The sequence below is a fragment of the Rhinolophus hipposideros genome (assembly GCF_964194185.1).
Source record: "Rhinolophus hipposideros genome assembly, chromosome: 6".
Taxonomy (NCBI): domain Eukaryota; kingdom Metazoa; phylum Chordata; class Mammalia; order Chiroptera; family Rhinolophidae; genus Rhinolophus; species Rhinolophus hipposideros.
Window position 1 is genome coordinate 60,037,789 of NC_138052.1, and position 25,134 is coordinate 60,062,922.

The 25,134-nt window shown below is 38.2% G+C and overlaps 1 protein-coding gene across 2 annotated transcripts in view; it reads left to right on the top strand.

Moving 5' to 3' along the window:
* Nucleotides 1-10,286, top strand: part of FAM171B (family with sequence similarity 171 member B) — a 64,597-nt gene extending 54,311 nt beyond the window's left edge. For both annotated transcript variants that reach the window (XM_081052317.1, XM_081052318.1), the window contains 2 exons: nt 5,382-5,505; nt 5,747-10,286. In XM_081052317.1, coding sequence (XP_080908443.1) covers nt 5,382-5,505; nt 5,747-7,091 — 1,469 coding nt within the window. In that variant the 3' untranslated portion in view covers nt 7,092-10,286. The remainder of the gene's footprint in view (nt 1-5,381; nt 5,506-5,746) is intronic.
* The last annotated feature ends 14,848 nt before the right edge of the window (nt 10,287-25,134 follow it).

Below are 25,134 nucleotides of genomic sequence, written 5' to 3' on the forward strand. Positions count from 1 at the left end.
CTGTATGACAATGGAAAAAGATTCTAGTCTCTTCATGTCAGCTTTATTTTTTTCACATGCATAATAAAAGTTTAAGCTCCATGAACTCTAAGGTTTCTTATAGCTATACTGTCTGACGAACCTATGCAGTATGAAATTTGTTCAAATCAAGTTGTCTTTTTCCTTAGTTTACTTTCTGTGAATAAATTCTACCCAGATCAGTTAGACCTTTTGGGTGTAAGCCACAGGAATAGGTTTTGGATAATTAAGATAATATTAGGATACAGGGAGTTCATAGGATGCCAGGGAAGGCTGAAGAACCGGATCTGAAAGGCAGAAGTCCCAGAGGCCCAGACAGCATGCCTGCCGGACAGTCTTCACAAGATCACAGCTCATGATGGTGGACTCCAACCCTTTGTAGTCTTTTCCTCACACTGCTCCTGATTATTCTAGCGATGAAGAATTTGGTTGGCCCAGAGCTGGGTCATGAGCACAACACACCTTGGTTGGATTTGGGACCAGTGGTGTGGAGGAAGGGCTGTTGAATAAGTGTCCCAAGAGAAGGCAAATGATACCCCAAATGAAGATTGGCTTGACCTATGAACAGAGGTGTCAATTCTGGGACAAAAACCAAGAATTGTCCACTAGGGATGATCTATTCATATTCGAGGTGAAATTAGTATTTCATTTTTTTCTATATTTAACATGGTATCAAATTACCTACATTGTTTGTACCTAAGGAAATTCTACGTTTATTTTGAGTTATGTTAATCTCTCAAAATAGTCACACATTGCATACTTGATCCATTAAATCTTTAAAAAAGAAAAAAACTCTTCTATCCTGCTGTAATGTAGACTTTATGCACCATGGGCCTGCCACCACTTTGGGGCCTTATGAGTGTTGACTTGTACAGACTGAGTTGCCTCTTGGCTGTTTCCGACAACAGCTTTGCTAAGTCAACTTTCCACGCTTCAACATCTTGTTGTTCTTGTCTCTTATCCCATTTTCCCATAACCTGTGGGTTTGTATATTTACAAAAACAAAACAAAGCAAAACTTTCAGTGTCATTTTAGTCAAGTTTTCAGAGACTGTGAGAGTTGAATGAATATCTCATTCCTTCATCTTTAAATAAGTAACACAGATAATTATTTTGGTTTATCGAGTGCCGTGGCTCCCAGCTGAGAGGCAGCTGAGACCTGTCTGTTTCTTGTTGGCCAGGAATAGTCCCAGTGCACATTCTGATCCAGGATGTGAATGACATTTTACATACATTTCTCTGCAGCAGTCCATCATCTAACTTTATTAAGGCTGTCTATTAATAATTTAAAGGCTATCATAGTTTTTCTGAAAAAGTTTTTTTAAAACAGTTTTTAATTTTCTTTTTATGTTGACAACCTTTGAATTTTAAGTTGTACAAGGTAACAAGACTTTTTTTAATGAAGCCAAAATTTAGTATTCCAATAGAAGAAATAAAAGCCATTAACCATATATGATCAAGAGGGATGTTCTCTCTGTTTCTGTTTGAACTTAGTACTTAAGAGATTATTTATTCAGAAGCCAGAGGGTAGTTACGTTTGTTCTTCATGATGCAAAATATCACACAGTCTTTCCAGCTGTCTTATCCCACTCTAGGTTTGCTACTATGATGAAATATTGATGAAAAAGAATATTAATATTTAATACTTCAACTCAACTAAATCCAAGTTATTTCATTTCTAATAAAATAAAATAACTTGAGTAGTTGAGTTTTACATAAAAGTGTGCCTTCCACTAAATATATATCTGAAACAACCAACTTCTTTAAGATGACTTCATGAATTATAAAAGCTCAATAATTTTCTAAAATAGATTAAAGATTTTTTGTTTCAGCTTATATGTTGGAAAAGATTTTGTATGAATCAGAGTACTAAAATAGAGGTGTAGGATTCCCATTTTGTTTGAACTAGACACCTTCTAGTAATGCTTTTATTCTACAAGCATATCACAGTCTAAGGAACACTATACTAGAAATATGGGTAAGTGAATTATATCTCTGGCTTTGCCAGTAACTAACTATGTGAGTTTTAAATAGGTACTTACCCTTCTGAGTATTACTTTTCTTGTTTCTAAATTATAGGAGTTGGATATAGTGATCCCTAATATCTCAAACATTTTAGGATGTATTACTGTAAAATCAAAATGGGCTAGTTACTGTGCAAGAGCTACGTTAGTTGTAATTTGGTTAACATATAAATCTGTTTTTTAAATAAATTTTAAGTAGAGTTCTAGAATTCCTTGAAAAACTAAGTACAAGAAATTAAAGCCAAATAGTTTTTCATAGATTGTTCTAGGTAAGTATGCAGTTGAGTATAGAGTTTAATAAGCAAGTGTGTATTAATGTTTTTAAATATGCATTTTCAAATATGTTTTGGTTTCAATGAAAATATATTGTAACTCCTTCTAGGTCTACAAACACACATAGGCAGATGCATAATTTTTTGCTATTGTCATACATAGTAGGTATGATCAACAAATATGGTGAATGTTTGAATTAAAAAAAACTATTACAGTAAACGACACATTGCCGTAAATTCCCCCTTAAAATATTCCCCCTCGCTTCGAACACACTTATCCTATCGTTCTTGCCACTTTCTGAGGCAGTTCTGGAAGTCTTCTTTCCAGTCTTTACTTGCACTGTCATGGCTGCCTCGATGCCCTGAATCAATTCAAAATGTTTACCTTTCATGGTCATTTTGACTTTGGGAAAGAGCCAGAAGTCACACGGCACCAGATCCTGTGAATAATGTGCATGAGGACACACCGTAATGTTTTTATTTGACAGAAATTACCGTACCAGAAGTGATGTGTGACATGGAGCTTTTCTGTTGTGATCACAAAATACGGTGAATGCTGCTGCCAAGTGCCATCCAATGGAAAGGCAGGGATTTCCGATACAGTAAGCTGTGTGTCGAACCTTAGTAACAGTGTCTGACAAGTTTCAACTTGTTTGGTGCAGTTAGTACGGTAGGTGTGAGCTATGGTTGAGGGGTGTGTTTAAAAGTGTACCATGGGGGGTGGCCGGTTAGCTCAGTTGGTTAGAGCGTGGTGCTAATAATACCAAGGTTGCCGGTTCGATCCCCAAATGAGCCACTATGAGCTGTGCCCTCCCCAAAAAATAAAAAATAAAAAAAGTGTGGCATAAATCATCCTCCATCATGACAGTGTTCTGTGTCACACATCGCTTCTGGTATATGGCAATTTCTGTCAGCTAAAAACATTACAGTGTGTTCTCATTCATCTTACTCACGGGATCTGGCACCCTGCAACTCTGGTTCTTCCCCAAAGTCAAAATGATTCAGGACATCAAGGCAGCCACAACAGCACAACTGAAAACACTCATGAAAGAGGACTTCTAGAACTATTTCAGAAAATGGCAAGAATGATGGAGTAAGTGTGTTCGAAGCGAGGGGGGGTATTTTGAGGGGGATTAATGGCAATGTGTCTTTTACTATAATAATTTTTTATATAAACATTCATTGTATTGTTTGATCACATTTCATATAGTATCAGCTTCCTATTTCCAAAAGTGAGTTTCGTTGAATTCCTGTGGAATGAAAATTGTTAGCATTACTGTACTGTGGAAACATATAGTCTCATATTCTAAGGAGCAGAAGTTGAATTTCCCAGTTATAATTAAACTTTACTCAGTTGCAGCTCTGGATCCTGAATAAGAATCTGCAGATGTAATCGTTACTCATTTCTTTTTGTTTGAAGAAATATATTGTGTAATGCTGTACTTGGTTGTCTGTTAGATATGATAAGTGCTTTATTATTAGTTACCGTATTTGAAAGTGTGACCAGTACTGGAGTGCTTGTTCTTACATAACCTTGAAGTTTCATTTCACAGGAGTGTAGTTTAGCCAACACTTGAGTGCTTATCGTGTGTTAAACACTGTTCTAAGTATTTTATTAGGATTAACTCATTTAATCCTCATAAGAACCCACATGGGTTACATATGATGGATATGGACTGAGACACAAAGAAATGAAACTTGCCCAAGACCACACAGAAATAAATGGTGAGGCCAGGATTCCATTTCAGGCACTCTGGCTCCAAAGTCTGTGTGCATATCCACAGAGCTGCTTCTCCAAATCCTTTACCATCACTGTTAGTTTACTTTTATTAAATTAGATGCTGTGGAATTTAAAGGATAGAGCTAAAGACCTTGTGGTCCTGTCTCATGTGGTGTTCTTTGTGAAGGTGAGAGCTTCATTCTGGATGTTTTCTCATGGTAGAGATCACCAGAAAACCTCACCACTCTCATCACCTACTCACCCTGAATACATGTTACAATCTAGTTGATACTGATCAGTAGACTTGTTATATACATTTTTTGAATAAAATGAAGTCTTAGTGATACTGAAACAGATGACCTCAAAATTAGTTGCCCAATAGCATTGATTTTCATGCCAAGTCTTAATAGCCTACACTCATCATTTTAGTGTATTAGTCAGCTTTTGCTGCAAAACCGCATTGTATCTATGTGCTCACTCATAAAGGAGGATTGTGAGTTAAGTGGGCTTCTACTGGGCTCAGCTTACAGGGATCATGGCATCTTCTTATTCTAGAGGAGTTGCAACTTTTAATCCTTCAAGTCCCAGAATTTTTGGATTCTCTAGTCCTTTATCCCTGCTTACTTTGGCAAATTCTTTTTTGAATTTATCTTTAAATTTTCTTTTTTAAATTAAGTGCAGCTAATAACAAACAGCCCACACGCACTACCGATATTCTGTCTCAAAACCTCTTTACACAAAGCTCAAATTAATTGGAACTATTTTGCTACTACGTAACTTGGATCAGCAGTTTCATAGCCTACTGAAACAATTTCCTCACTGCTCCTGCCTGGCCTAGAAGCCAGTGTCACATATTTTGGGGTTCTGTTATGGCAGCATTTCAGCATCTCAGTACCAATGCCTGTAACAGTCAGCCATTGCTGCAGTTAGCTCAGTGGCTAACAATAGCAAACATTTATTTGTTGCTTACATTTAATGACTGTTGGGCTCAGGTTAGTTCAGTTCAACATTTTTTTTCATTCCAGAACACATAGGTTGAAGGAATAGCAACCCTCTGGGATGTACTACTTGCATATTAGAGGACCTTAGCAAGATGGCAGGGCTATATCATGCACCCTCATTTAAGGGGCTCACATTTCATCAAGGAGAGCAAGTCAATTGATGAAGCCCAAAGGGTAGGGAAGGTTGTCTCCACCCAAAGGTTAGCCTGCCATGGGAGGGGAGCAAAGAAATATGTTTTTACACATATTCAATCTGCTTCACCTGGGATAGGACATAGTTGAAAATTTGATCTAAAATTATGTATTTTCTCTTTATTTTATTTGTTCGTTTACATGGAACTATTTAGGTTTAGGTATAAATGGAGACTCAAAGGACATAACTGCCTACCACACAGTGTTTCTTACGGCCATATTAGGAGGAACAATAGTCATTGTCATTGGATTTTTTGCTGTACTTCTTTGTTATTGCAGGTAAGAAAATATCAATGTTCATAAACCCAGAAAACTATAAAATTATAGTATCATGTCAGTGTGTTCTATATATTACAAAGTAAAAGTTGGTGGTTTGATCTTGAAATATGAAGATTAAAATTAAAATGGATATAGTGTATCAGTAGCATTGCTGTATAATGTACATATTGTGGGATGGTATTTTTAAATGAACCTTCTAGACTATAAGTTTTAACATGTTTTTTCTTCTCTTATATTCTAGGGATAAGTGTGGTACTCCTCAGAAAAGAGAAAGAAATATCACTAAACTTGAGGTCCTCAAGAGAGATCAGACAACTTCAACAACACACATAAATCATATCAGTACAGTCAGAGTCGCATTAAAAGCCGAGGACAAGTCACAGTTATTCAATGCCCAGAACTCTTCATACAGCCCTCACAAAAAGGAACCATCAAAGGCAGAAACAGAAGAAAGAGTTTCCATGGTAAAAACTCGGGACAGTTTTAAAATCTACAATGAAGATGTTTCCTTTCTGTCCGTCAATCAAAATAATTACTCAAGAAACCCAACACAGTCTTTGGAGTCCGACATAGCGTCCAAACAACCTAAACATATTAACAACAATCTATCTTCATCTCTAGGTGATGCCCAAGAGGAAAAGAGGTATCTCACAGGTAATGAAGAGATATATGGGCGTTCCCACATTCCTGAGCAGCTTATGCATATCTACAGCCAGCCTATTGCCATTCTTCAAACCTCTGACCTTTTCTCCACTCCAGAGCAATTACATGCTGCTAAGTCAGCTACTTTGCCAAGAAAGGGACAATTAGTCTATGGCCAATTGATGGAACCAGTAAATAGAGAGAACTTTACACAGACATTGCCCAAAATGCCAATGCATTCTCACACACAGCCCCCAGATGCCGAAGAAGAGAATATCCCACTTGAAGGTCAACAGAGCTTGCCATCCCAGACTTCAGATTGGAGCCGGTATTCAAACAGCTTACTAGAGTCTGTTTCTGTTCCTGGAACACTAAATGAAGCTGTTGTAATGACTCCCTTTTCATCAGAGCTTCAAGGAATTTCAGAACAGACCCTCCTGGAGCTGTCCAAAGGAAAGCCCTCCCCTCATCCCAGAGCCTGGTTTGTGTCTCTTGATGGAAAGCCCGTTGCACAAGTCAGGCATTCGTTTATAGACCTGAAAAAAGGCAAGAGAACCCAGAGCAATGACACGAGTCTGGACTCTGGTGTGGACATGAATGAGCATCACTCAAGCAGAAAACTCGAGAGGGAGAAAACTTTCATCAAAAGCATGCATCAGCCTAAGATTCTTTACTTAGAAGATTTAGACCTGAGCAGTAGTGAGAGTGGAACCACTGTTTGTTCCCCCGAGGACCCAGCTTTAAGGCACATTCTAGATGGAGGGAGTGGAGCGATCCTGGAGCACCCTCGGGAGGAATCCCCAGGAAGAAAAAGCACTGGTGAAGATTTTGAAGCCAATACATCCCCCACTAAGAAAAGGGGCAGACCACCACTAGCCAAAAGAGATAGCAAAACTAATATCTGGAAGAAGCGAGAGGAACGCCCACTCATCCCCATAAATTAACACTAAGGATGGTTGTGTCTCTGCTGTCTAGTGCTGTTTATTATTGCTTCTTGTTGTAAATTTCAGTATGAACCTCCTAGAAAGGTGAGACTGAGCCATCTCATGGTCCCTGGACATGTCTTAAGCAGAGTAAATAGTAAAATGGCGATTCAGTAATGAAAGAGAAAGATCCTCAGGCATGCTTCTTTTGACGTATTCTTTGCATTTATTTTTGGATGATGAATTTGAAGTATCCAAGAGTGCGAATTGTAAAATAGCTTCAAGACTTTAGTTATCTGAAAATGTTGCTTAGTCAGCCAATTTGGCCCCCATTTCTCTTGAGAATAACATTGTGAAACGTGTACTCTTAAAGTTGCTTCCAAAAATGTTGCCTCTGCTTTGATGACGACACCTGTGAAATATTACCCCTGTGAAATATTTAGAAATGAAACTATTCTTCAGGCATCATATTCTTCTGAAATGTTACTATTATGTTATCTGATGCCCATACTAGAAAATAACTTGATAAATGTTCTGGATTGATGTAATTCTAGAGTTTAAAGGCCAAACATTTTCTTTTTTTGTGATAAACAGCATGTGTATTGTATCAACCCCAAAGTAAATCCCATACTCATATAAGATGGGCAAGCAGCTACGTGGTTGTTAGAGAGGTTACTCCAGCAATTTGGTAGTTTTTGGATATAGCTTTACAGAATAAATGGTAAGGTGTTAATTTGTCATTAAGAAATCTGAGAAATGAATACTGAATTTTTATTTTGAATTTGTTCCCCCTTTAAACCAATCCGAAAAAAACAAACATATCTTTAGTTTAAATCTCACTGATACATATAAGCTAAAATCAGTTTTAAGATATTCTGTTAAAAAATTCTTTCACTTAAGTGCTATTAAATTTGATGTGTTTTTTTTAAGTCAATGAATTGAAAGGTTTCTTGTGAACACTAAAAAATTAACAAAGTATGTGGAGCTACAGGGAATAAACATTTCGATTTTTTTCTGAAATGTTGATGAGCTGAAAAAGAAATGTCATTTCCCTGAGATTCAAAACTACCTTCAGGATATTAGGTATATCTACAGATTTTTTTTTTCTGTTCACATTCATAAAAGATGTTTGAGAAAAACAGTTTCAATTTCATGGGAAAAGCAAAAGTTTTTTTTTTTTTAAATCACTTACAGCTTTTGCAACATTTCCCCCCAGTTTTGCAAGTAATATATTCATGTCTTTTTCATTGTAGTAAAGAATTCAGTGTGAACACATTCAACAGCTGTTTTTAATTATGTGGCTTCAGCTGTGAATTATCAGTCATTCATATGTCCTAAAAATAAAGCTCTTTGTTAATTAAAATAAACACAGCCCAATTTTCTTTAAATTTCCATGAAGGCAAATGTCTGAAGCAGCTTCCCCTTTCCTGTTGGGGGAAAATGAGACTAAATTTCTCATCCCCTATAATCAATATGGGAGCATGTAAACAAGTTGAAAGAACCAAAATTAGTCACATTAGCTTTAGTCAAATTATAGATGGAAGTACAATGAAAGACAACAGCTTCTTCTGCCAAGATAGTAGACTTCAGCCAATTTTTTCCTGTAACCACTTCTGAAGCATCTAATCTGTCAGATAACACTGCTACCTTTCTCTGTTAACCCAAAGAATTTAAAGACCAAGGCAAAAGTTTGCTATATTTTATCCCAATCTGTACAAGAGATACATGTGTTGGGTAATAGATAGGTTTACTGTTTTGCAGGGGAAGGGTAATGATAAGACCCAAAATTAGAAGAGGCTTCTTATTGGTCTAATACAGAAAGATGCATTAAAAGCATCTTAAATGAAAATGACTTGGAAAAGGTTAAGGAGTTAGTGCTCTGCTGAAGTGCCTTTGATATAGACTTGCTTTATTAGAAGGATATGATAACATCTTTAATGTACATTTTCTTTCTGTTACCCAAATTAAGCAGATGTGCAGTTTTTATTAATTAAAACATATAGACCTAGTGTTTCACGTTGGAACAATGAATTTTGCATGCAAGTAATATTTATCTTTTCTGAATCCTGTTTATATTGATACCTTGTTTATGTTGGAATGAAGTTAGAAACTATATAGAAAATGTTGTACTTCAATATTTTAAGGGTATATTTCTCCCACCTTTAAGTAAAAATGTTTCATCTCTCAGCTTAGTAATGGAATACATTGTTGATATAAGGGTGTGCCACTTACTCATTCTTGTGTAAAGGAAATGAGAGGATGTATCCCCAAGGGCTTTTCTAGAAATACATTTTTGGGTTTCAGAATAAAACTTTATTTTTTTATACACTGCACATTCTGTTCTCAATTGGGAAGTATAGGCAATTTATCTTTTCTAATGATTAAAAATGTGTAACTTCTCATTTGTGAGTAGTCACAAATTTCCTGTTAAACTGAAGCCATCTAGTTTTTCTTAACCCAAGTGATAATGAATCTACAATATTCACAGCTTTCTTAAATTTTTAAATTGAAAACCAACCCAGTTTTTTGCAAATGTAAACCTAGAGAATTTTGGTCACAAATTGTTAACATTTGTGGATCCTTTGTACATACTTTGGATATATCTTAAAAGCAAAATTATCCCTCAATTAACTGATGGATTCGTTTACTAAAGCACAGCTATATGTATTTTTGAATACATATTAAGATCTTGAGACTTTATAAAATCCATTTTTATGACATTTATGCAGTTGTATAGGGATTGCACCCTTTTATAATACACAGTATACCACAAAGATCACAAATGTTGAGGAATAAAAGCGCTTCTTTGCTTTGGCAATCATTTTCGGATCACTTCCTCTGTGTTTGAGTCCTCTAGTATCAATGCATATTATAGAGTTTTAGGGATCTGTGGGTCAAATAATGTCCCTCAAAACTTACCAGAAAGGTGAAGCTCAAAGTTACATATTCATTTATAGGCACTGAGTTATTCATTTCCCTATGTACTATCTTTGTAAAGAATTTGACCATGTTAATCTCCTCCTCAGATCTAGAGTTGACATTTTTCCCTCTTGTTTCCAAGTGTTTCTATCTTTTGTATTCTTTTATCAGAGGAATCTCTCATTTCACTGTATATTTATTGTTATTACTACTCTATTTACTGCTGAAAATTGTAACAAGCTGAAGATTTGTAAAATGTTAAACATAGTTCATTAAAGATAATAAAATAAATCAAAATGTACTTGATGTATTGTTTACTTTTGGATAAACTAAAATAGTCCTCTCTAAATTATCATTTAATCTAGTAAATACTCAATTATTATTTTTCCTAGTATATTCCCTATAGTAAAATAAACATTATATATTTAAATACCCTTTGTTTACATAATGAACTTGATTTCTCTTTTTATGTCATGTTCTTCAAAGTTCACATTTTATTATTAAAGCTGAGTATAAACAAATTGTTTTTCCTCCAATGAGAAGCCTTCTTAAGATAATCTAACAGAATGTAAAGTAAATTACAATTCTCAAAATACCTAAGTGAGAAAATGATATAATATCTCCTCCCACCTTTAAAAAAATTCTTTGGACTGTAAACCTAAGACTAAATGATAACAAAATCTGTTTACACTTAGAGTGTTAAACTCCTTCAAGAGCCCATCTGCTCAATTAATTGAACAATACTTAAGGTCCGGCAATTTGCATCTTGAGCTTTAGAATATCTTTAGAATCATTATACTGACTGCCATGTTTTTAGACATTTTGTATAGCAAATAAATATGGTACTAGAAATACCTTTGGTCAGTTCTCATGGGAATTGGGCTCAGAATCTATTCACAAATACAGTGCAGATTTTGACGCTCCACCCCACCCCCCCAACAGTGGCATTGAAATAGACACTTCCATTTGGACCCCTGCTGCCACCTTTGTTTCAGGACCTGTTCTCCACCTAAGAGAGTCTGGCGTCAAAATGATTCAGCCCTTGGGAGTCAGGCAGGACCCAAAGTCACATAGAACTGGATGTAATAGAAAACTTATTTCATAAATCACAATCAGAAACTTAGCTGCCAAGCAGATGATATTCCTGAGCTGGTCATACATTCTCATCAAAGAAGGGAAATGTTAGAAGACTGAGGCGTAAAAACTATAACAAAGGTAGTTGGACAGAGTTAGGAGAGATTTTAGTTGGATGGATATAGGAGATATTTTAGTGAGAGTCAAAAGTAATTCACCTATCAGTTCTTGATAATTGTGACAGTTAATCAAGGGACCTTCCCTTGCATTATATGCTGGAAATATGTTGAACTATACCACAGTGTTGCTTCACCTAAACTTCAGAAAATCACCTTTTGGCCTTTTTTTCATAAGTACACTGTACAGATACACATTGAGACAGCTTAATTCCATCAGTAAGTTCTCTAAAAATCAATTGTGGGGTTAATTTAACAAATCTGTTGTATTGTCTTAGATTTGGATTTGTTTGCTCCATCAAAATGAGTATTATTTTCTTGACTTCTCTTTCCCCCGTTATCTTGAACCTCTGTTTATTTTGGGACTGTGGACGTCTGTCCGCTAAGTGTTTCTTTTTTTTTTCTTTATAAAAATAGTTTCAGAGTTTGACTAGAAAAAAAATAATCTAGAAATGAATCACAAATAAAGTTAATAAACTCAATTACAGATGATGGAAAACATTTTTATTAAATATACATAACACATGTCTTAGGGAAAAAAATTGAAACCTAGGTTCCTTATAACTGATGAAATTTAGTTTTAAATCCTAGTTCTAGAACTCATCCCTATCTCTGTAAAGATCTGGCTTCTCACAAAAACTCATAGACACAGACAATAATTTAGTGGTTACCAGAGGGTAAGGGGGTGGGGGGTGGGTGATGAGGGTAAAGGGGATCAAATATATGGTGATGGAAGGAGAACTGACTCTGGGTGGTGAACACACAATGGGATTTATAGACGATGTAATACAGAATTGTACACCTGAAATCTATGTAAATTTACTAACAATTGTCACCCCAATAAAATTAATTAAAAAAAAAAAAAAAGATCTGGCTTCTCCCCCACCCCGACCCCTCCAATCAGCAACCCTCGAGGCAGCAGAAGACAGTAGCCCAGTCCAGACCTCTGGCTGGCTAAAGATAACATCTTGACCTAAGTTATGATTCAGTTCCTGAGCCCTAAGGTGGAATGACCCCCTAGCTACTTTCTCATGAGACTGGACAGAGGAACTCCGGAAAGAACCTTAGAACTGTCCTCAAGACCAGAAAAAATGATTCATTACTCTTACCTCACTTCCAACCAATCAGCTCCCAATGCAATCCCAAACCCCTCACCCACAATGTCTTGCAATTTTGCCATATATAATATGTAACCTACATTCCAATCGGAGAGCTAGATCTTAAGAGCACTGTATGATTACCCTTATCCCACAGGCCAAGAACTCAGTGTGGGACTTGTACTAATTATTTTGTATGTTATTCTCAATTCTACTTTGGGGGGCTAGGGAAATAACTGCTAGATGGATCTGAAGAAATAGTGGAACCACCACAAGCCAGATGTATCTCATTGATCCAGGATTGTTGCTTAGTGAATGCCGGGGTTTGTAGTCTTGTGGAGCCAAAGAATGGATACACGGACCAGGGAGAGGCAAAAGTTGCACAGGAAGATAGTTTATTATAGCAAGCAAAGAATTACAGCTTTAGAGTGGGAGGGGATACCGGAAGCTGGGATGCCCAGTAGCTAAGGCAAAAAACTAGTGTTTATATACCTTAATTTTTACCTCAGAGGAGGATGTTGCGATGTGGGTGTCTATGGATACAATGTTTCCCAGACTTGCTCTACTACTTAGCTTGGAGAAGACCATTGAAACAAACCCAGTTGATGATATTTGTGTTCTGGTGCGGTTGTCCTGATACAGTTGCCCTGTGTTCTGTTTTTGCTCAGTCTACCAAGGAGTCTTTAACTGCCTGACATTATACTAACTAACCTGTCTTATCATGACTCCAATTATTATCTGGCCCCATTTGCTTCAATTCTAATAGAGGGACCATAATAATGCTTCAAGTTTCTGCGTATCAGTGTAAATTAAGATGGTGTCCAACATTCCTTGAAATGTTTGGCTATTTCCCTTTTTTCCAACCATAAAACCAACTGATCACAGTTTGCTCAGAAGTTTCCCAACTAAAAAAAAAAAAAAAAAAAAAAAAAGTCCCATGTTCCAAAACACCTGAGTTCTGAGAAAACTGGGATGAGTTGTCACTATAAAAGTTACCAAATAAATGACTTTTGGGGAAGGAGTAGGGAAATCATTATCCAGTATATTTTCTGTGCTATTGCAATTTCCTTTCTATTTAGGGACTTGGCCTCCTCTTCATTCAGTGGATTCTGGGTCAGAAAACTACCTCAGATCCAGAAACCTAACACTGGATTGTGACTTTTAATTAGGACAATTGCCCTTGGCCTCCTGGTCATCTATTCTTGATTCTTATGATAGTGCAAGCAGATTGGAATACCCTTATCGGACCTATTATGCCCCTAGTGACATTCTGTTTGAGTAACCATCTCCATCTCTTAGTTCATGCCTCCTGGCTGCTACTCTGACCCTGTCACTTATTACTATAATTTCACCCCCTTGGGATTTTGGCAATTAAGTGCTAGCACCTGGCCCTTGTTTGGGTCCAATCATCCCCATGGCTGTCACTGAGCCTGGGAATAAGATCCTCTCCTACTGTCAGGCCTGGGTAATATAATAGAAGAGAACCACCACTGAACCACTGGTGGTTCTGTGCCTCAGAGAAGAACTTTGCTTGTGGCTTTGGTAAATGGTGTATTTTACAGACCTGCCCATGGGACATAATCATCTGGTGGGGCTCCTGGCCTTACACAGTATATTCACTTCAGCATGCTGGCTTCCATGGGTTGTTAAATCCCTTGGTCTACTGTCTGCTATGGAAGTCTGGTATTTCAACTTCAGTTAGCATTGGTGTGGGGACAAAACCCCAAAAAACAGTTTCCAGGCTCTCGGCCTCACATAGAAAGGTGCTGGCTCGGGTAGTAAATGGCCATCAACTGTGATCAGATGGCCAGCAGCTGTGGCTAGTTGGCCGTCAGCTGTAACCCGTAGGCCATTGGCCACTAATATAACGGCTGTGGCTATGCTAGCAGAAAGGAATGGGGGCTAGCGAGAAGATGGTGGCTGGCAAGCGCGGACTGCTGTTAGGCAGATTATGTAGATCCTGCTTCCTGTGTCTCCAGCCCAGCCGCCAGCGAGAATATATTGGTTTGACTCCCCTACTTATGGCTCCGTGGGTGTTCCTTTTTGGCCTTACCGTGTCCTGCGTTCTTGGGCGGGGAGCGGGAGCTGAGACCCTGCACGACAAATGGCGCAGCGAGCAGGGTCCCCTGCGCGACAATTGGCTATAGCTTTTCCCGGCCTCTAGGAGTAATCTCAGTAGTGAGCATGCACCATTATCTGGATGGCCCTCACATCCATGTTCTCACCCAACTGTTAATCCAGTATCATTAGGATGCTCTCGAGTCAATAAACTCTCCCCTGCCCAATCAAGGTCTCCTTGAGTGAGCATTCTCAGAATTCAGACCCACAGGTTTTCTTCCAGTACCTGCCAATACACAATGACTAGGTCTTGCAGCTTCTTTGGGATATTAGCTCTTATTAACACCAGCATATCCCTGGCTGATTTATGCTGTGACCTAACCTAATTACACGTCTAGTGGTTACAACAGAAGGTAAAGGCAGATCCTGAAGTGGGCACATGATGTTTTGTGGGGAGAGGACTCTACAGAACCTTCAAGCAAGGGAGGTGGGCTGGCTAGCCCGCAAGAGGAATATATGACTTACTTCTGCATTTTCAGAGGGTTCAGAAGAGTCTGGGGGTTCAACATGTTCAGGCTCATGCACCCAGATGTTCTCTTCCCAAATATTAGGACCCCATTTTCCCCTTAAACAAGCCCTGATAATGTCATAACTAAGTTGCCTTGAATGAGCATTTAACCTAATTGGAGTTCCGCCACTCTATTAACTTCTGGGCCTCAGTTTCCTCTGCCTTCCCGCTGCAGGAGAGTGTCAGCTCCCAGGAACATCTGTTGGCTTTCCTGCTTGGTATTCAATCGCCCACACCTTTTCATGATCTTTTTCTAGGGTAGCAATGGGCTTAACAAAATCCATCCATTACCATTGTCCTTATAGTTAGCTTCCTCGGTACTTTTTTGACACTTTACACCGACTAATGCATACTCCTCTCCCAGTGGTATACCATCGTAACCCACCCATGAAGAGAGTTTTAATAATTGCATATCCACGGTATGCCCGGGAATGTCTGTGTTTCACTTAGCATTGACGGTCTCATTGCCACCTGGGCTGAAAATGATCCACCTCCCAAACCCTAACTTATCACCTACTTTCTCAGACCCCTTGCATTACCAACAGGTGTAGGTGATTTCTTCCAAAAGTAGATGCTTAAATAGTATTTGGTGTGCAAGCTATTTATTAAGCATGAACACCTATGAAAAGGAGATGCCTGATCCTATCTGTATTTCAATTTCAAGGTTTTGTTCTTCATCTTCTCCTTACCCTAGTCTGTTCCCTGGGGAAAAGAAAACCAAGTTTGGCAGCAGGACAAGAAGAACTGGAAAGCCTTGGTGATACTCCTGCCACGATTCATCATGAGATATAGGCCACCTCAGCAAGGATGCAGGTGGCCTAGGTCTTGCGCTCCAGCTGGGGCCACGCTGAGGCCACTAGCAGACAGCTAGTGGCAGGCTTCGGCTGATCACACTCCCCGCAGGCATTGCCACAAGTTCTTCCAGGAAGGCTGAGCTGGGCAACACTTCTCCTGTTTACTATAAATATAGATGGAGAAAATTATTGAGTTAAAGAAACATTGAGGAAGTCATTAGTAAGGGAAAGAAGGAAAAAGAAGTGTAAAACCATTCTTTTTGTGGTAGATATTACATGGAGGAAGAAACCAGTATCTGGGGTTGTTTTTCTGGGCATTAGGGAAATTGCCCTTCCCTGCCCCACTGTAATTAGGTGGAGCTGTGTGACTTGGTCAGGTGAGTGAAATGTGAGAAAAAGTGAAGGTTGTTGCTTGCAGCAGACGCAGTGGAAAGGTCCGGCACAGTCTCTCGTTCCCAGCCATGGCCTCGGGAAGCCACATATTTCACGTGGTACAGTAACAAAGGTGTTGGCCCCCCAGCAGCCTGCATCCTTGAGGTAAGCACTTCAATGTAAATTTTGAGTTCCGAAGAGGTTTGGGGTGAAAATATAGTTATGGGTCATAAGCATGTTGACAGAAGCTTTGCAATGGATAATATCAACCAAGGAGTGAATCCAGAGTAAATAGAGGGCGTTGGACAGAGCTCTGAAGAGCTCCAACATTTAAAACTCAGGAGAAGATGCTGGCAAGGAGGCTGAGAAAGGGTGAGAAATGTTTTAATTTGGGATTTAATAATACTTAACTATTCTACTATCTTCATAACTCTTTTGAAGACTAATGAAATTACTGATGAAATTAATTCTTTAAAACATAAGGTACTTGGGGGCCAGACTTTGTTTTCTTGTTCATTGCTATGTGCTAAGCATACAGTGTTTGACATGTGAATGTTTTATAATATATGTTGAACTACTGAATTATGGAGACAAATGGCTGGGTAGGAAGGGAAAATTTTTTTTTCAATGTGGTGTTAGAAAACTAAATAAAAAAAAATGTAGTTAACTCATAGGGATTAAGTCAAGTAAGATCAAAACTGAAGAATGCGATTTTGCTTTAGCAATAAGAAAAGCATTCATGATCTTAGCTAGGAGAGTTTTACTGTAGTGGTGGGAGGAAAGTCCAGATTGGATTGGGTTGCAGAGAGAATGCAGGGAAGAACCTGGAAACGGGGAGCACGTTGAACTCCAGAAGGGAGACTATGAGTGAGAGGAGAGAGTAAAGAAAGCTGGTGTGGTTATGTGATAATAACAGAAGGATTGAGAGCACATGTGACGGGCTGGCCTGTGGTGAGATGCAGGGACATATCCCCGCTAACAGAATGAAGAAAGGCGGAGAATTATAGGGCGAAGCAGGTTTGAATCTTTGCTGGCAGGAGCTGGGGAAGTTGCAGGAGTGAGTAGAGAATAAAAGGCTTGAGGTCCTTGGAAAAGGATTACAGAATATTTTATTCAGAGAAATGGAAAGTGAATTGAGTAATGAAACATGATAGAAATTCAGGCAGTTTTAAGGACATTTATGTTTGTTGGCTCTGAATTTATGTCACCATTCTGACTTATTTGAATGACTTTTAGCTGCACAGAGCAATCTATGTGCAACCATAGAGAACTTGAAGAACTGAATTTATTCATGGGGGCAGTTTTAGTAGGCAGTTGTAATCAAAGGAAAATGAACAAGAAAGTCTGGGTCTCAACAGGGAGAGATTAAAGAAATAGACTCAAAATCTAAACTGCATTAGAAAAGAATGTAGCAGAAGTCTGACTAAATAAATCAGAAGACAAAGATTGATCAAACAATGGTACTTAGGCAGACAAGATGCAAAAACAAGAAGCAAAACCAGAGAAAATAATGGCTGCAGAACAGATTTCAGAGGTGGTTCAGCCTCATAGATATTAACGTGCTTATTGAAAACAGGAGTCAGGGAGGAAAGAAAGTTGGTAAACCTGTTGTCAAAAATCCTCAGGGAGGCAGTACATACACGGTCTATAGAGGAGGGGATCTAAAGGGAAAAGCATAAAGAAATGGTAAGCCCCCTGAGGGACCTGGCATTTTTATAAGAAAATCGGCAGCTGTGACCTGAAACTGGCTACAATGAGTAAGGAGAAAACTGACTCCAACCCTCAATTCTGCTGCAAGGACAGTAGGAGAAAATAAAACTTTTTTCTGACAGGGTACAGGGAAATGCAGTCCCTAATAGGAAGAACATGGGTTAAGGCAAGAGGGGAAACAGGCAATGAAACATTTTATGAAACAGTGTAGGGAGCTCATGGTAGTGGAATCACAAGTACAGCGAAAAAACATAGGAAGAGATATGAGTTGTTAGGGGAGAAGAAAGGCAATGCAAAGTAGAATATTAAAGAGGTATGAATGACAGGAAAGAAAAGGGGCTTAACTTGAGAAGTGACCAAGAAATGTGAGTGTGAAGGCAATATGAATGGTCATTTCAATGACCGTTCAGAGCTTTCGTCCCCAGTCAGTTGTGGCCAGGTGGAGAGACCCACAGGTGGATGTGAGCTTCGGCATTTTATGCTCCTTACCCTCAATTTATCAGTGGCAAATGAGGCCCCGTCGTGCTGCACAAAATTCTCTGTTCTCTTAGTTTCCCTTAGCCCATCATCAGAGTCACAGAGTTTGAGCTGAAAGAATTTTGGGAGATCCTATTTTCTTTATGAGATGAATGAAGTTAAAAGGGTTTTAATGTTTTACCCTCGATGAGGAGCCAAAATTAGAGGATAAAAAATACACATTTTCTTGCTCATAATCTGATGTCTTTTTCCATCTCCTTCAGAATCAGTCTCTCTCTCTCTCTCTCTCTCTCTCTCTCTCTCTCTGTCTCTCTGTCTCTCTCTCCCCCCTCCCTCCCTTTCTCCTCTCCTCTTCTCAGTCCCCTCCCCCTCTCAATCCCACTCTTGATCTCTCTGTTGAAGAGTATTATAGTATCTCATTTTAAAGGAATATTTTTGTTTTTTAATGGCCAGAGAATGTTTTCTGGAGCTTACAAAGGCAGAATATTGTTCCTTTTTGTTGTTGTTTGTTTCCAGATTGGGGCCACTTTATAGTCCTCTGCTTTTAAAAGTATTTTTAATAAAAAAATATAGCTAACATATAATATTATATCAGTTTTGGGTGTATAATATAGTTATTCAACATTTATATACCTAAAGAAGTGATCACCATAAGTCCAGCAACTATCTGACACTGTACTATGATATCACAATGCTATTGACTATATTCCCCATGCTGTACATTACATCCCTATGACTGGTTTGTTTTATACCTGGAAATTTGAATCTCTTATTCCCCTTCAGGGGCCCCTACCTTTTTATTTTTTCAATTACAGTTAACATTTGAAATTTTGTATTAATTTCAGGTGTACAGCATAGGGGTTAGACATTTATATAATTTAAGAAGTGATTCCTCTGACTAGTCTAGTACCCACCTGGCACTCCGAGCATACACAGTTATTACCATATTATTGACTGTATTGTCTGCACTTTCCTTTACATCCCAATGACTGTTTTGTAACTACTAATTTGTACTTACTGCCTTCACCTTTTTCATCCTGCCCCTCAAGCCCCCTCACATCTATCACCCCAATAAATCTATAACCATCTGACCCCATAGTTATTACAATATTATTGATTATAGTCCTTCTGCTACATCCTACATCCCATGACGACTTTGTAACAACCAATTTGTACTTCTTAATCCCTTCCCATTTTTCACCCACCTCCTCCACCCCCCTTCCATCTGGCAACCATCAAAATGTTCTTTGTACCTATGAAAGTGTTTCTGTTTTGTTTGTTTGTTTATTTTGTTCATTAGATTCTGCATATAAGTGAAATTCATTCCATCTGTCTTTCTCTGTCTGAAATACTCCACTCAGCACTATAACCTCCAGGTCCATCCATGCCACAGCAGATGGCAAGAACCCATTGTTACCCATGGCTGAGACACACACACACACACACACACACACACACACACACACACACAACCACACAACCACACACAACCTTCTCTTTATCCATTCTTTCATCAACAGACACCCAGGCTGCCTCCACATCCTGGCCATTGTAAACAATGCTGCAATGAATGCATATGGATGCACAGGGATCCTCAAAGCAGCGTTTTGGGTTTCTTTAGCTAAATACCCAGAAGTGGGATAACTGGGTCCTTTGTCTCTTGTTATAGCCTCTGTTTTAAAGTCTATTTTGTCTGGTATAAGTATTGCTATCCCAGCCTTTTCTCTTTTTTTCTATTTCCATTTTTATAAAACATCTTTTTCTATGCATTTACTTTCAGTCTGTGTGTGTCTTTCAATCCGAAGCGAGTCGGTTGTAGGCAGCATGTGTAAGGGTTTTGTTTTCGTATCCATTCAGCCACTGAAATTTTTGATCAGGCATTTAATTCATTTACATTAAAAGTAATTTTTAATAGATATATAATGATTGCAATTTTATTCATATTTTTGACCTTTTTTTCCATCTTAAAGAAGTCCCTCTAACATCCCTTGTAATACTGGTTTGGTGGTGATGAATTCCTTTAATTTTTTCTTGTCTGGAAAACTTTTTATCTGTCCTTCAATTTTAAATGATACCCCTGCTGGGTAGAGTATTCTTGGCTGTAGATCCTTATGTTTCATTACTTTGAATATTTCTTGCCAATCCCTTCTCGCCTGCAAAGTTTCTGTTGAGAAATCAGCTGACAATCTTAGGGGAGCTCCCTTATAAGTTAATAGTTACATTTTCTTGCTGCTTTTAGTATGCTCTTTGTTTTCAGCCTTTGCCATTTTTATTATATGTCTTTGTGTGGGCCTGTTTGGGTTCATCTTGTTTGGGACTCACTGCACTTCCTGGGCTTAAATGTTTATTTCCTTTGCCAGGTTAGAAAAGTTTTCAATTATTATTTTTTCAAATATGTTCTCAGTCCCTTGCTTTCTGTCTTCTCTTTCTGGTACCCCTATGGCACGAATGTTGTTATGCTTCATGTTGTCCCAGAGGTCTCTTAAACTATCCTCATTTTTTAAAATTCCTTTTTTTTTCCTTTTGCTGTTCTGATTCAGTATTTTCTGCTAGCTTGTCATCCAGATCATTGATTCGATCCTCTGCTTCATCTGGTGTTTTCTTGTAGTGTGTTCTTCATTTCAGTTATTGTATTCTTCACTTCCGACTAACTCATCTTTATGGTTTCAATGTTGTTGTTTTTATGCTTGCTGTCTCTTTGTTGAAGTTCTAAGTTCCTTGAGCATCCTTATAACTCGTGTTTGGAACTCTGTCTCTCGTAGGTTACTTGCCTCCATTTTGTTTAGTTCTTTTTCTGGAGTTTCCTCCTGTTCTTTCATTTGGGACATAATTCTTTGTTTCTTCATTTTGGCTGCCTCTCTCTTTGTTTCTATGTGTTAGGTAGATCTGCTACATCTCTTGTGGGATGGCCTTATGTAGTAGGTGGCCTGTGGGGCCCTGGAACAGTCTCTCTGATCACCTGCTCTGGGTGTTAGAGGAGTGTCCTCTGTGGGGGTTGTGTGTGCCATCCTCTTATAGTTGAGACTTGATTGCTATTGGCATGTCATTGGGTGGGATTGATCCTCAGGCTGCTTGGCTGTGAGTTTAGGCCACATCCACAGCTTATGGGCTGCTGTTCTAGGGAGCTTCCCACATGGAGTGGGATTTGCCCCAGCAGGCTCTGGTGCCTGTTGAGACTGCCCATTGTGTGTGCCACTTGAGGGGCTAACTGAGCAGTGCTCTGCTGTCATCTGAAGCCAACCTCCAAGTATGTTGTTTCTTGGGCCTTTCGGGAGGGGTTCCAGTGCAGGCCCAGGTCAGCTACTGCCTGTGACCAGTTGGGGACTACCTAGTAGGTGCTAAAAGCAATCCATAGTTGTTTGCTGTCTGTGCTGGGCCTGGAGGTGTTTGGGAGAGACCATGCTGTGAAATGAGGATGGCTGCCACCAGTGCTGGGCCTGGGGTTGCTCTGCAAAAAGCCAGGACACCCTGAGTCCTGTTGCTGCCTGCTGACAGTTGCCAGCTTCCCTAAGGTTCATCCACAGGTAAAGCCTCAGGTTGTACGGAGTTGAGTGTGGTGGGGTCTCAGTAAGTCAGCAGGGAGGAGCAGCGGAGCTCACCAGGCCAATAAGATTCAGATTTCGCCATAAGTGTAGTGGGTGGGTTCAGCACAGGAAAGATGATGCCCGTCTGCCAGCTGCACGAGAAGAGGAACCCAAAAGGGAAATTGCCGACTTTCCTCCAGGCCACCTCCCAAGGTCATGCACTTCAGTCTTCCCCCCATACGTATGCCTCTGACACTCCCCAAGTCACTGTCCCTCCGCTGGAGCCCGGGGTGAATGCCTGTGAGCAAGTCTGTATGCCGGCCCTTTATGAGGATGTCTGGGTTTCCCCGCAGCCTTCCACCATACCCAGATGGTTGGAATCCCCACTGTTTTTCACAGCTAGATGTGGAGGCTTTTTTGCCAGCACCAGTACTCCTGGATGGGAAGCCTGGTGTGAGGCTGGGGCCCCTTTCTCCTCCATGGGGAATTTCCATGGCCAAGATATCCCTCCCAATTTTCATCAGCCACACAGGTTTGGAGCCTGCCCATTTCGCGTCTCCGTCCTCGCTACCAATCTCAACATGGCTTCTTTATATCCTTAGTTATAAAACTTCTGTTCAGCTAAACTTCAGATGGTTCTCCAGGTTGATTGTTCTATAATTTAGTTGTAATTTTGATGTGTTCACAGGATGAGGCAAGCACAGTGTGTACCCACCATTTTGGATCATTCCTCCTCTAGAATATTGTTCTTAACAGTGGCGTGTAGTTAATTTATATTTATAGAGTCAATTTTATACTGAGAAAATATCATTATTAGTATTATCATGATTAATTTACATATAATGTGTGTTGTTTGTACATATGGTACAGATAGTAATAAATATTTTATTCAAAGATGCCATTGTAATGAAGTATTCAGAGGTACATGTTTGGAGGAACACTTCCAAAAGCAATTAGAAAATTGAAAACTGATACAACTGCTTTTTTCTAAGTGATAACTACTGTGAAACAAGTTGTGTTTTACTTTAATGTGTTCTTTGAAGAGGGGGCAATGTTTTTTAAAGTTAAAATTTCGTTATTGGGAAATTGACTGATCTCTCTTGGGTGGAGTAAGCATTTTTCATGCTTATATAGGAAACACTGATTCATATAAAAAACAATTTGACATATCACAAAGGTTTAAATCACTAGAGAGGCCCTAGTGTTTGAAAATTGGATTTCAGTTTGTATTGTACTGTTTTGTAGCCATCTGTTTCATAACTGAAACATATTTCTAAGATGTGTGCTTATTCAAATATTTGAAATCATGAGAGTAAGTATTGGAAGATGTAACATTAAAGACAAATTGTGTTTAGATACAACTTTAATATCGTAGTTATATACTAGTTTATTTTTACAGTACAAGGTAGCTAAGAAAATTAAATACTTTAGGTAGATGCTTTTATTTGAAAAATGTCAATAATAAAATAGAGGTGTGATTCAGTGATATTTCAATAATATCTGAATAAGACATGGTATACCAACAAAAATTATTCTTTTGCAAAAAATACCACCATATGAGTTATAACTTTATGAGAAACATGTTCAAGCTAGAAATAATAAAATAGGGTTTAACACTTTATAAATCTACTAAAATATAACAATTTTCCAAAGTTTCACATACCCATGTTACTAATTATTTAAAATAAAAATAGCAATTTTCTTATTAGTTTTTCTCATTATTATGGATAATGACTTGAAAATGTTAAACATTTGTTATTGCTTGCCTTTTTGATAATAGCATTCTATACGTGTGAGGTGATCTTTCACTGCGGTTTTGATTTGCATTTTCCTGATGATTAGTGATGTTGAGCATCTTTTCATGTCTGTTTGGACCCTCTGCTAATTTTTCAATTATTTGGGGTTCTTCTATTGAGTTGTGTGATTTCTTTAAGCATTTTGTATATTAACCCTATTCAGATACATGATTTGCAAATATATTCTCAAATTCTATAGGTTCCCTTTTCGCTTTGTTGATTACTTCTTTTGCTATGAAGAAACTTAATTTGATATAGTTCCATTTGTTTGTTTTTTGTTTTGTTTTTGTTTTTGTTTTTTTTGCTTTTGTTGCCTTTGGTTTTGATGTCAAATCCAAAAAGTCATCACCGAGACCAATGCCAAGGAGCTTGCCACCTGTTTTCTTCTAGGAGTTATATCGTTTTAGGTTTCAGATATTTAAGTCTTTATTTTCAGTTGATTTTTGTGTATGGTATAAGATAGTAGTTCAGCTTTATTCATTTGCATGGGGCTGTTCAGTTTTTCTAATGTCATTGATTGAAGAGACTCTTCTTTCCCTATGATATACCCCTGGCTCCTTTGTTGCAAATTAATTGACCACATATGTATATGTTTATTTCTGGGCTCTCTATTCTCTTCCCCTGATATATGTGTATGTTTTTATGCCAATACCACACTGTTTGGTTACTATAGCTTTGAAATAAGTAAGCATGATGCCTCCAGCTTTCTGAAGGCTTTCTTTCTGAAAATTGCTTTGGCTATTCAAGGTCTTTTGTGATTCTATACAAGGCTCAAGATGGTTTGTTCTATTTCTGTGAAAAATGCCATTGAAATTTTGATAAGGATTGCATTAAATCTGTAAAATGCTTTGGGTAGTATGGACATTTTAACAATATTATTCCAATCCATGAGCAAAATATGCTTCTGTTTATTTGCAATTTCTTCAATTTCTTTTGTCAGTGTTTTATAATTTTCAGCATATAGGTCTTTCACCTCCTTACTTAAATTTGTCCCTGGGTATTGTATTCTTTTTTTTAATGCAATTGTAAATGGGATTCTATTCTTAATTTCTCTGATCATTATTAGTTTATAGAAACACAATTATTTTTTGTATATTGATTTTGTGTCCTGTAAGTTTACTGAATTCATTTGTTGGTTCTAACAGCTTATGTGTGTGTGTGTGTGTGTGTGTCTGTGTGTGTGTAGTCTTTAGGATTTTAGATTCCACATATAAGTGAAATTAAATGGTATTTATCTTTGTCTGATTTATTACACTTAGCTTAATACCCTCTAGGTCCATCATAAATAGGAAGATTTAATTCTATTTTATAGCCAAGGAATATTCTATTGTATCATCTATTGATAGGCACTTAGGTTACTTCCATATCTTGGCTACTGTATATGAAATGTCCTTCTTTGCCTCTTATTATATCCTTTGTTTTAAAGTCTATGTTGTCTGATACAAGTATTGCTAACCCAGCTGTGCTTTCATTTTCATTTGCATGAAACATTTTTTTTT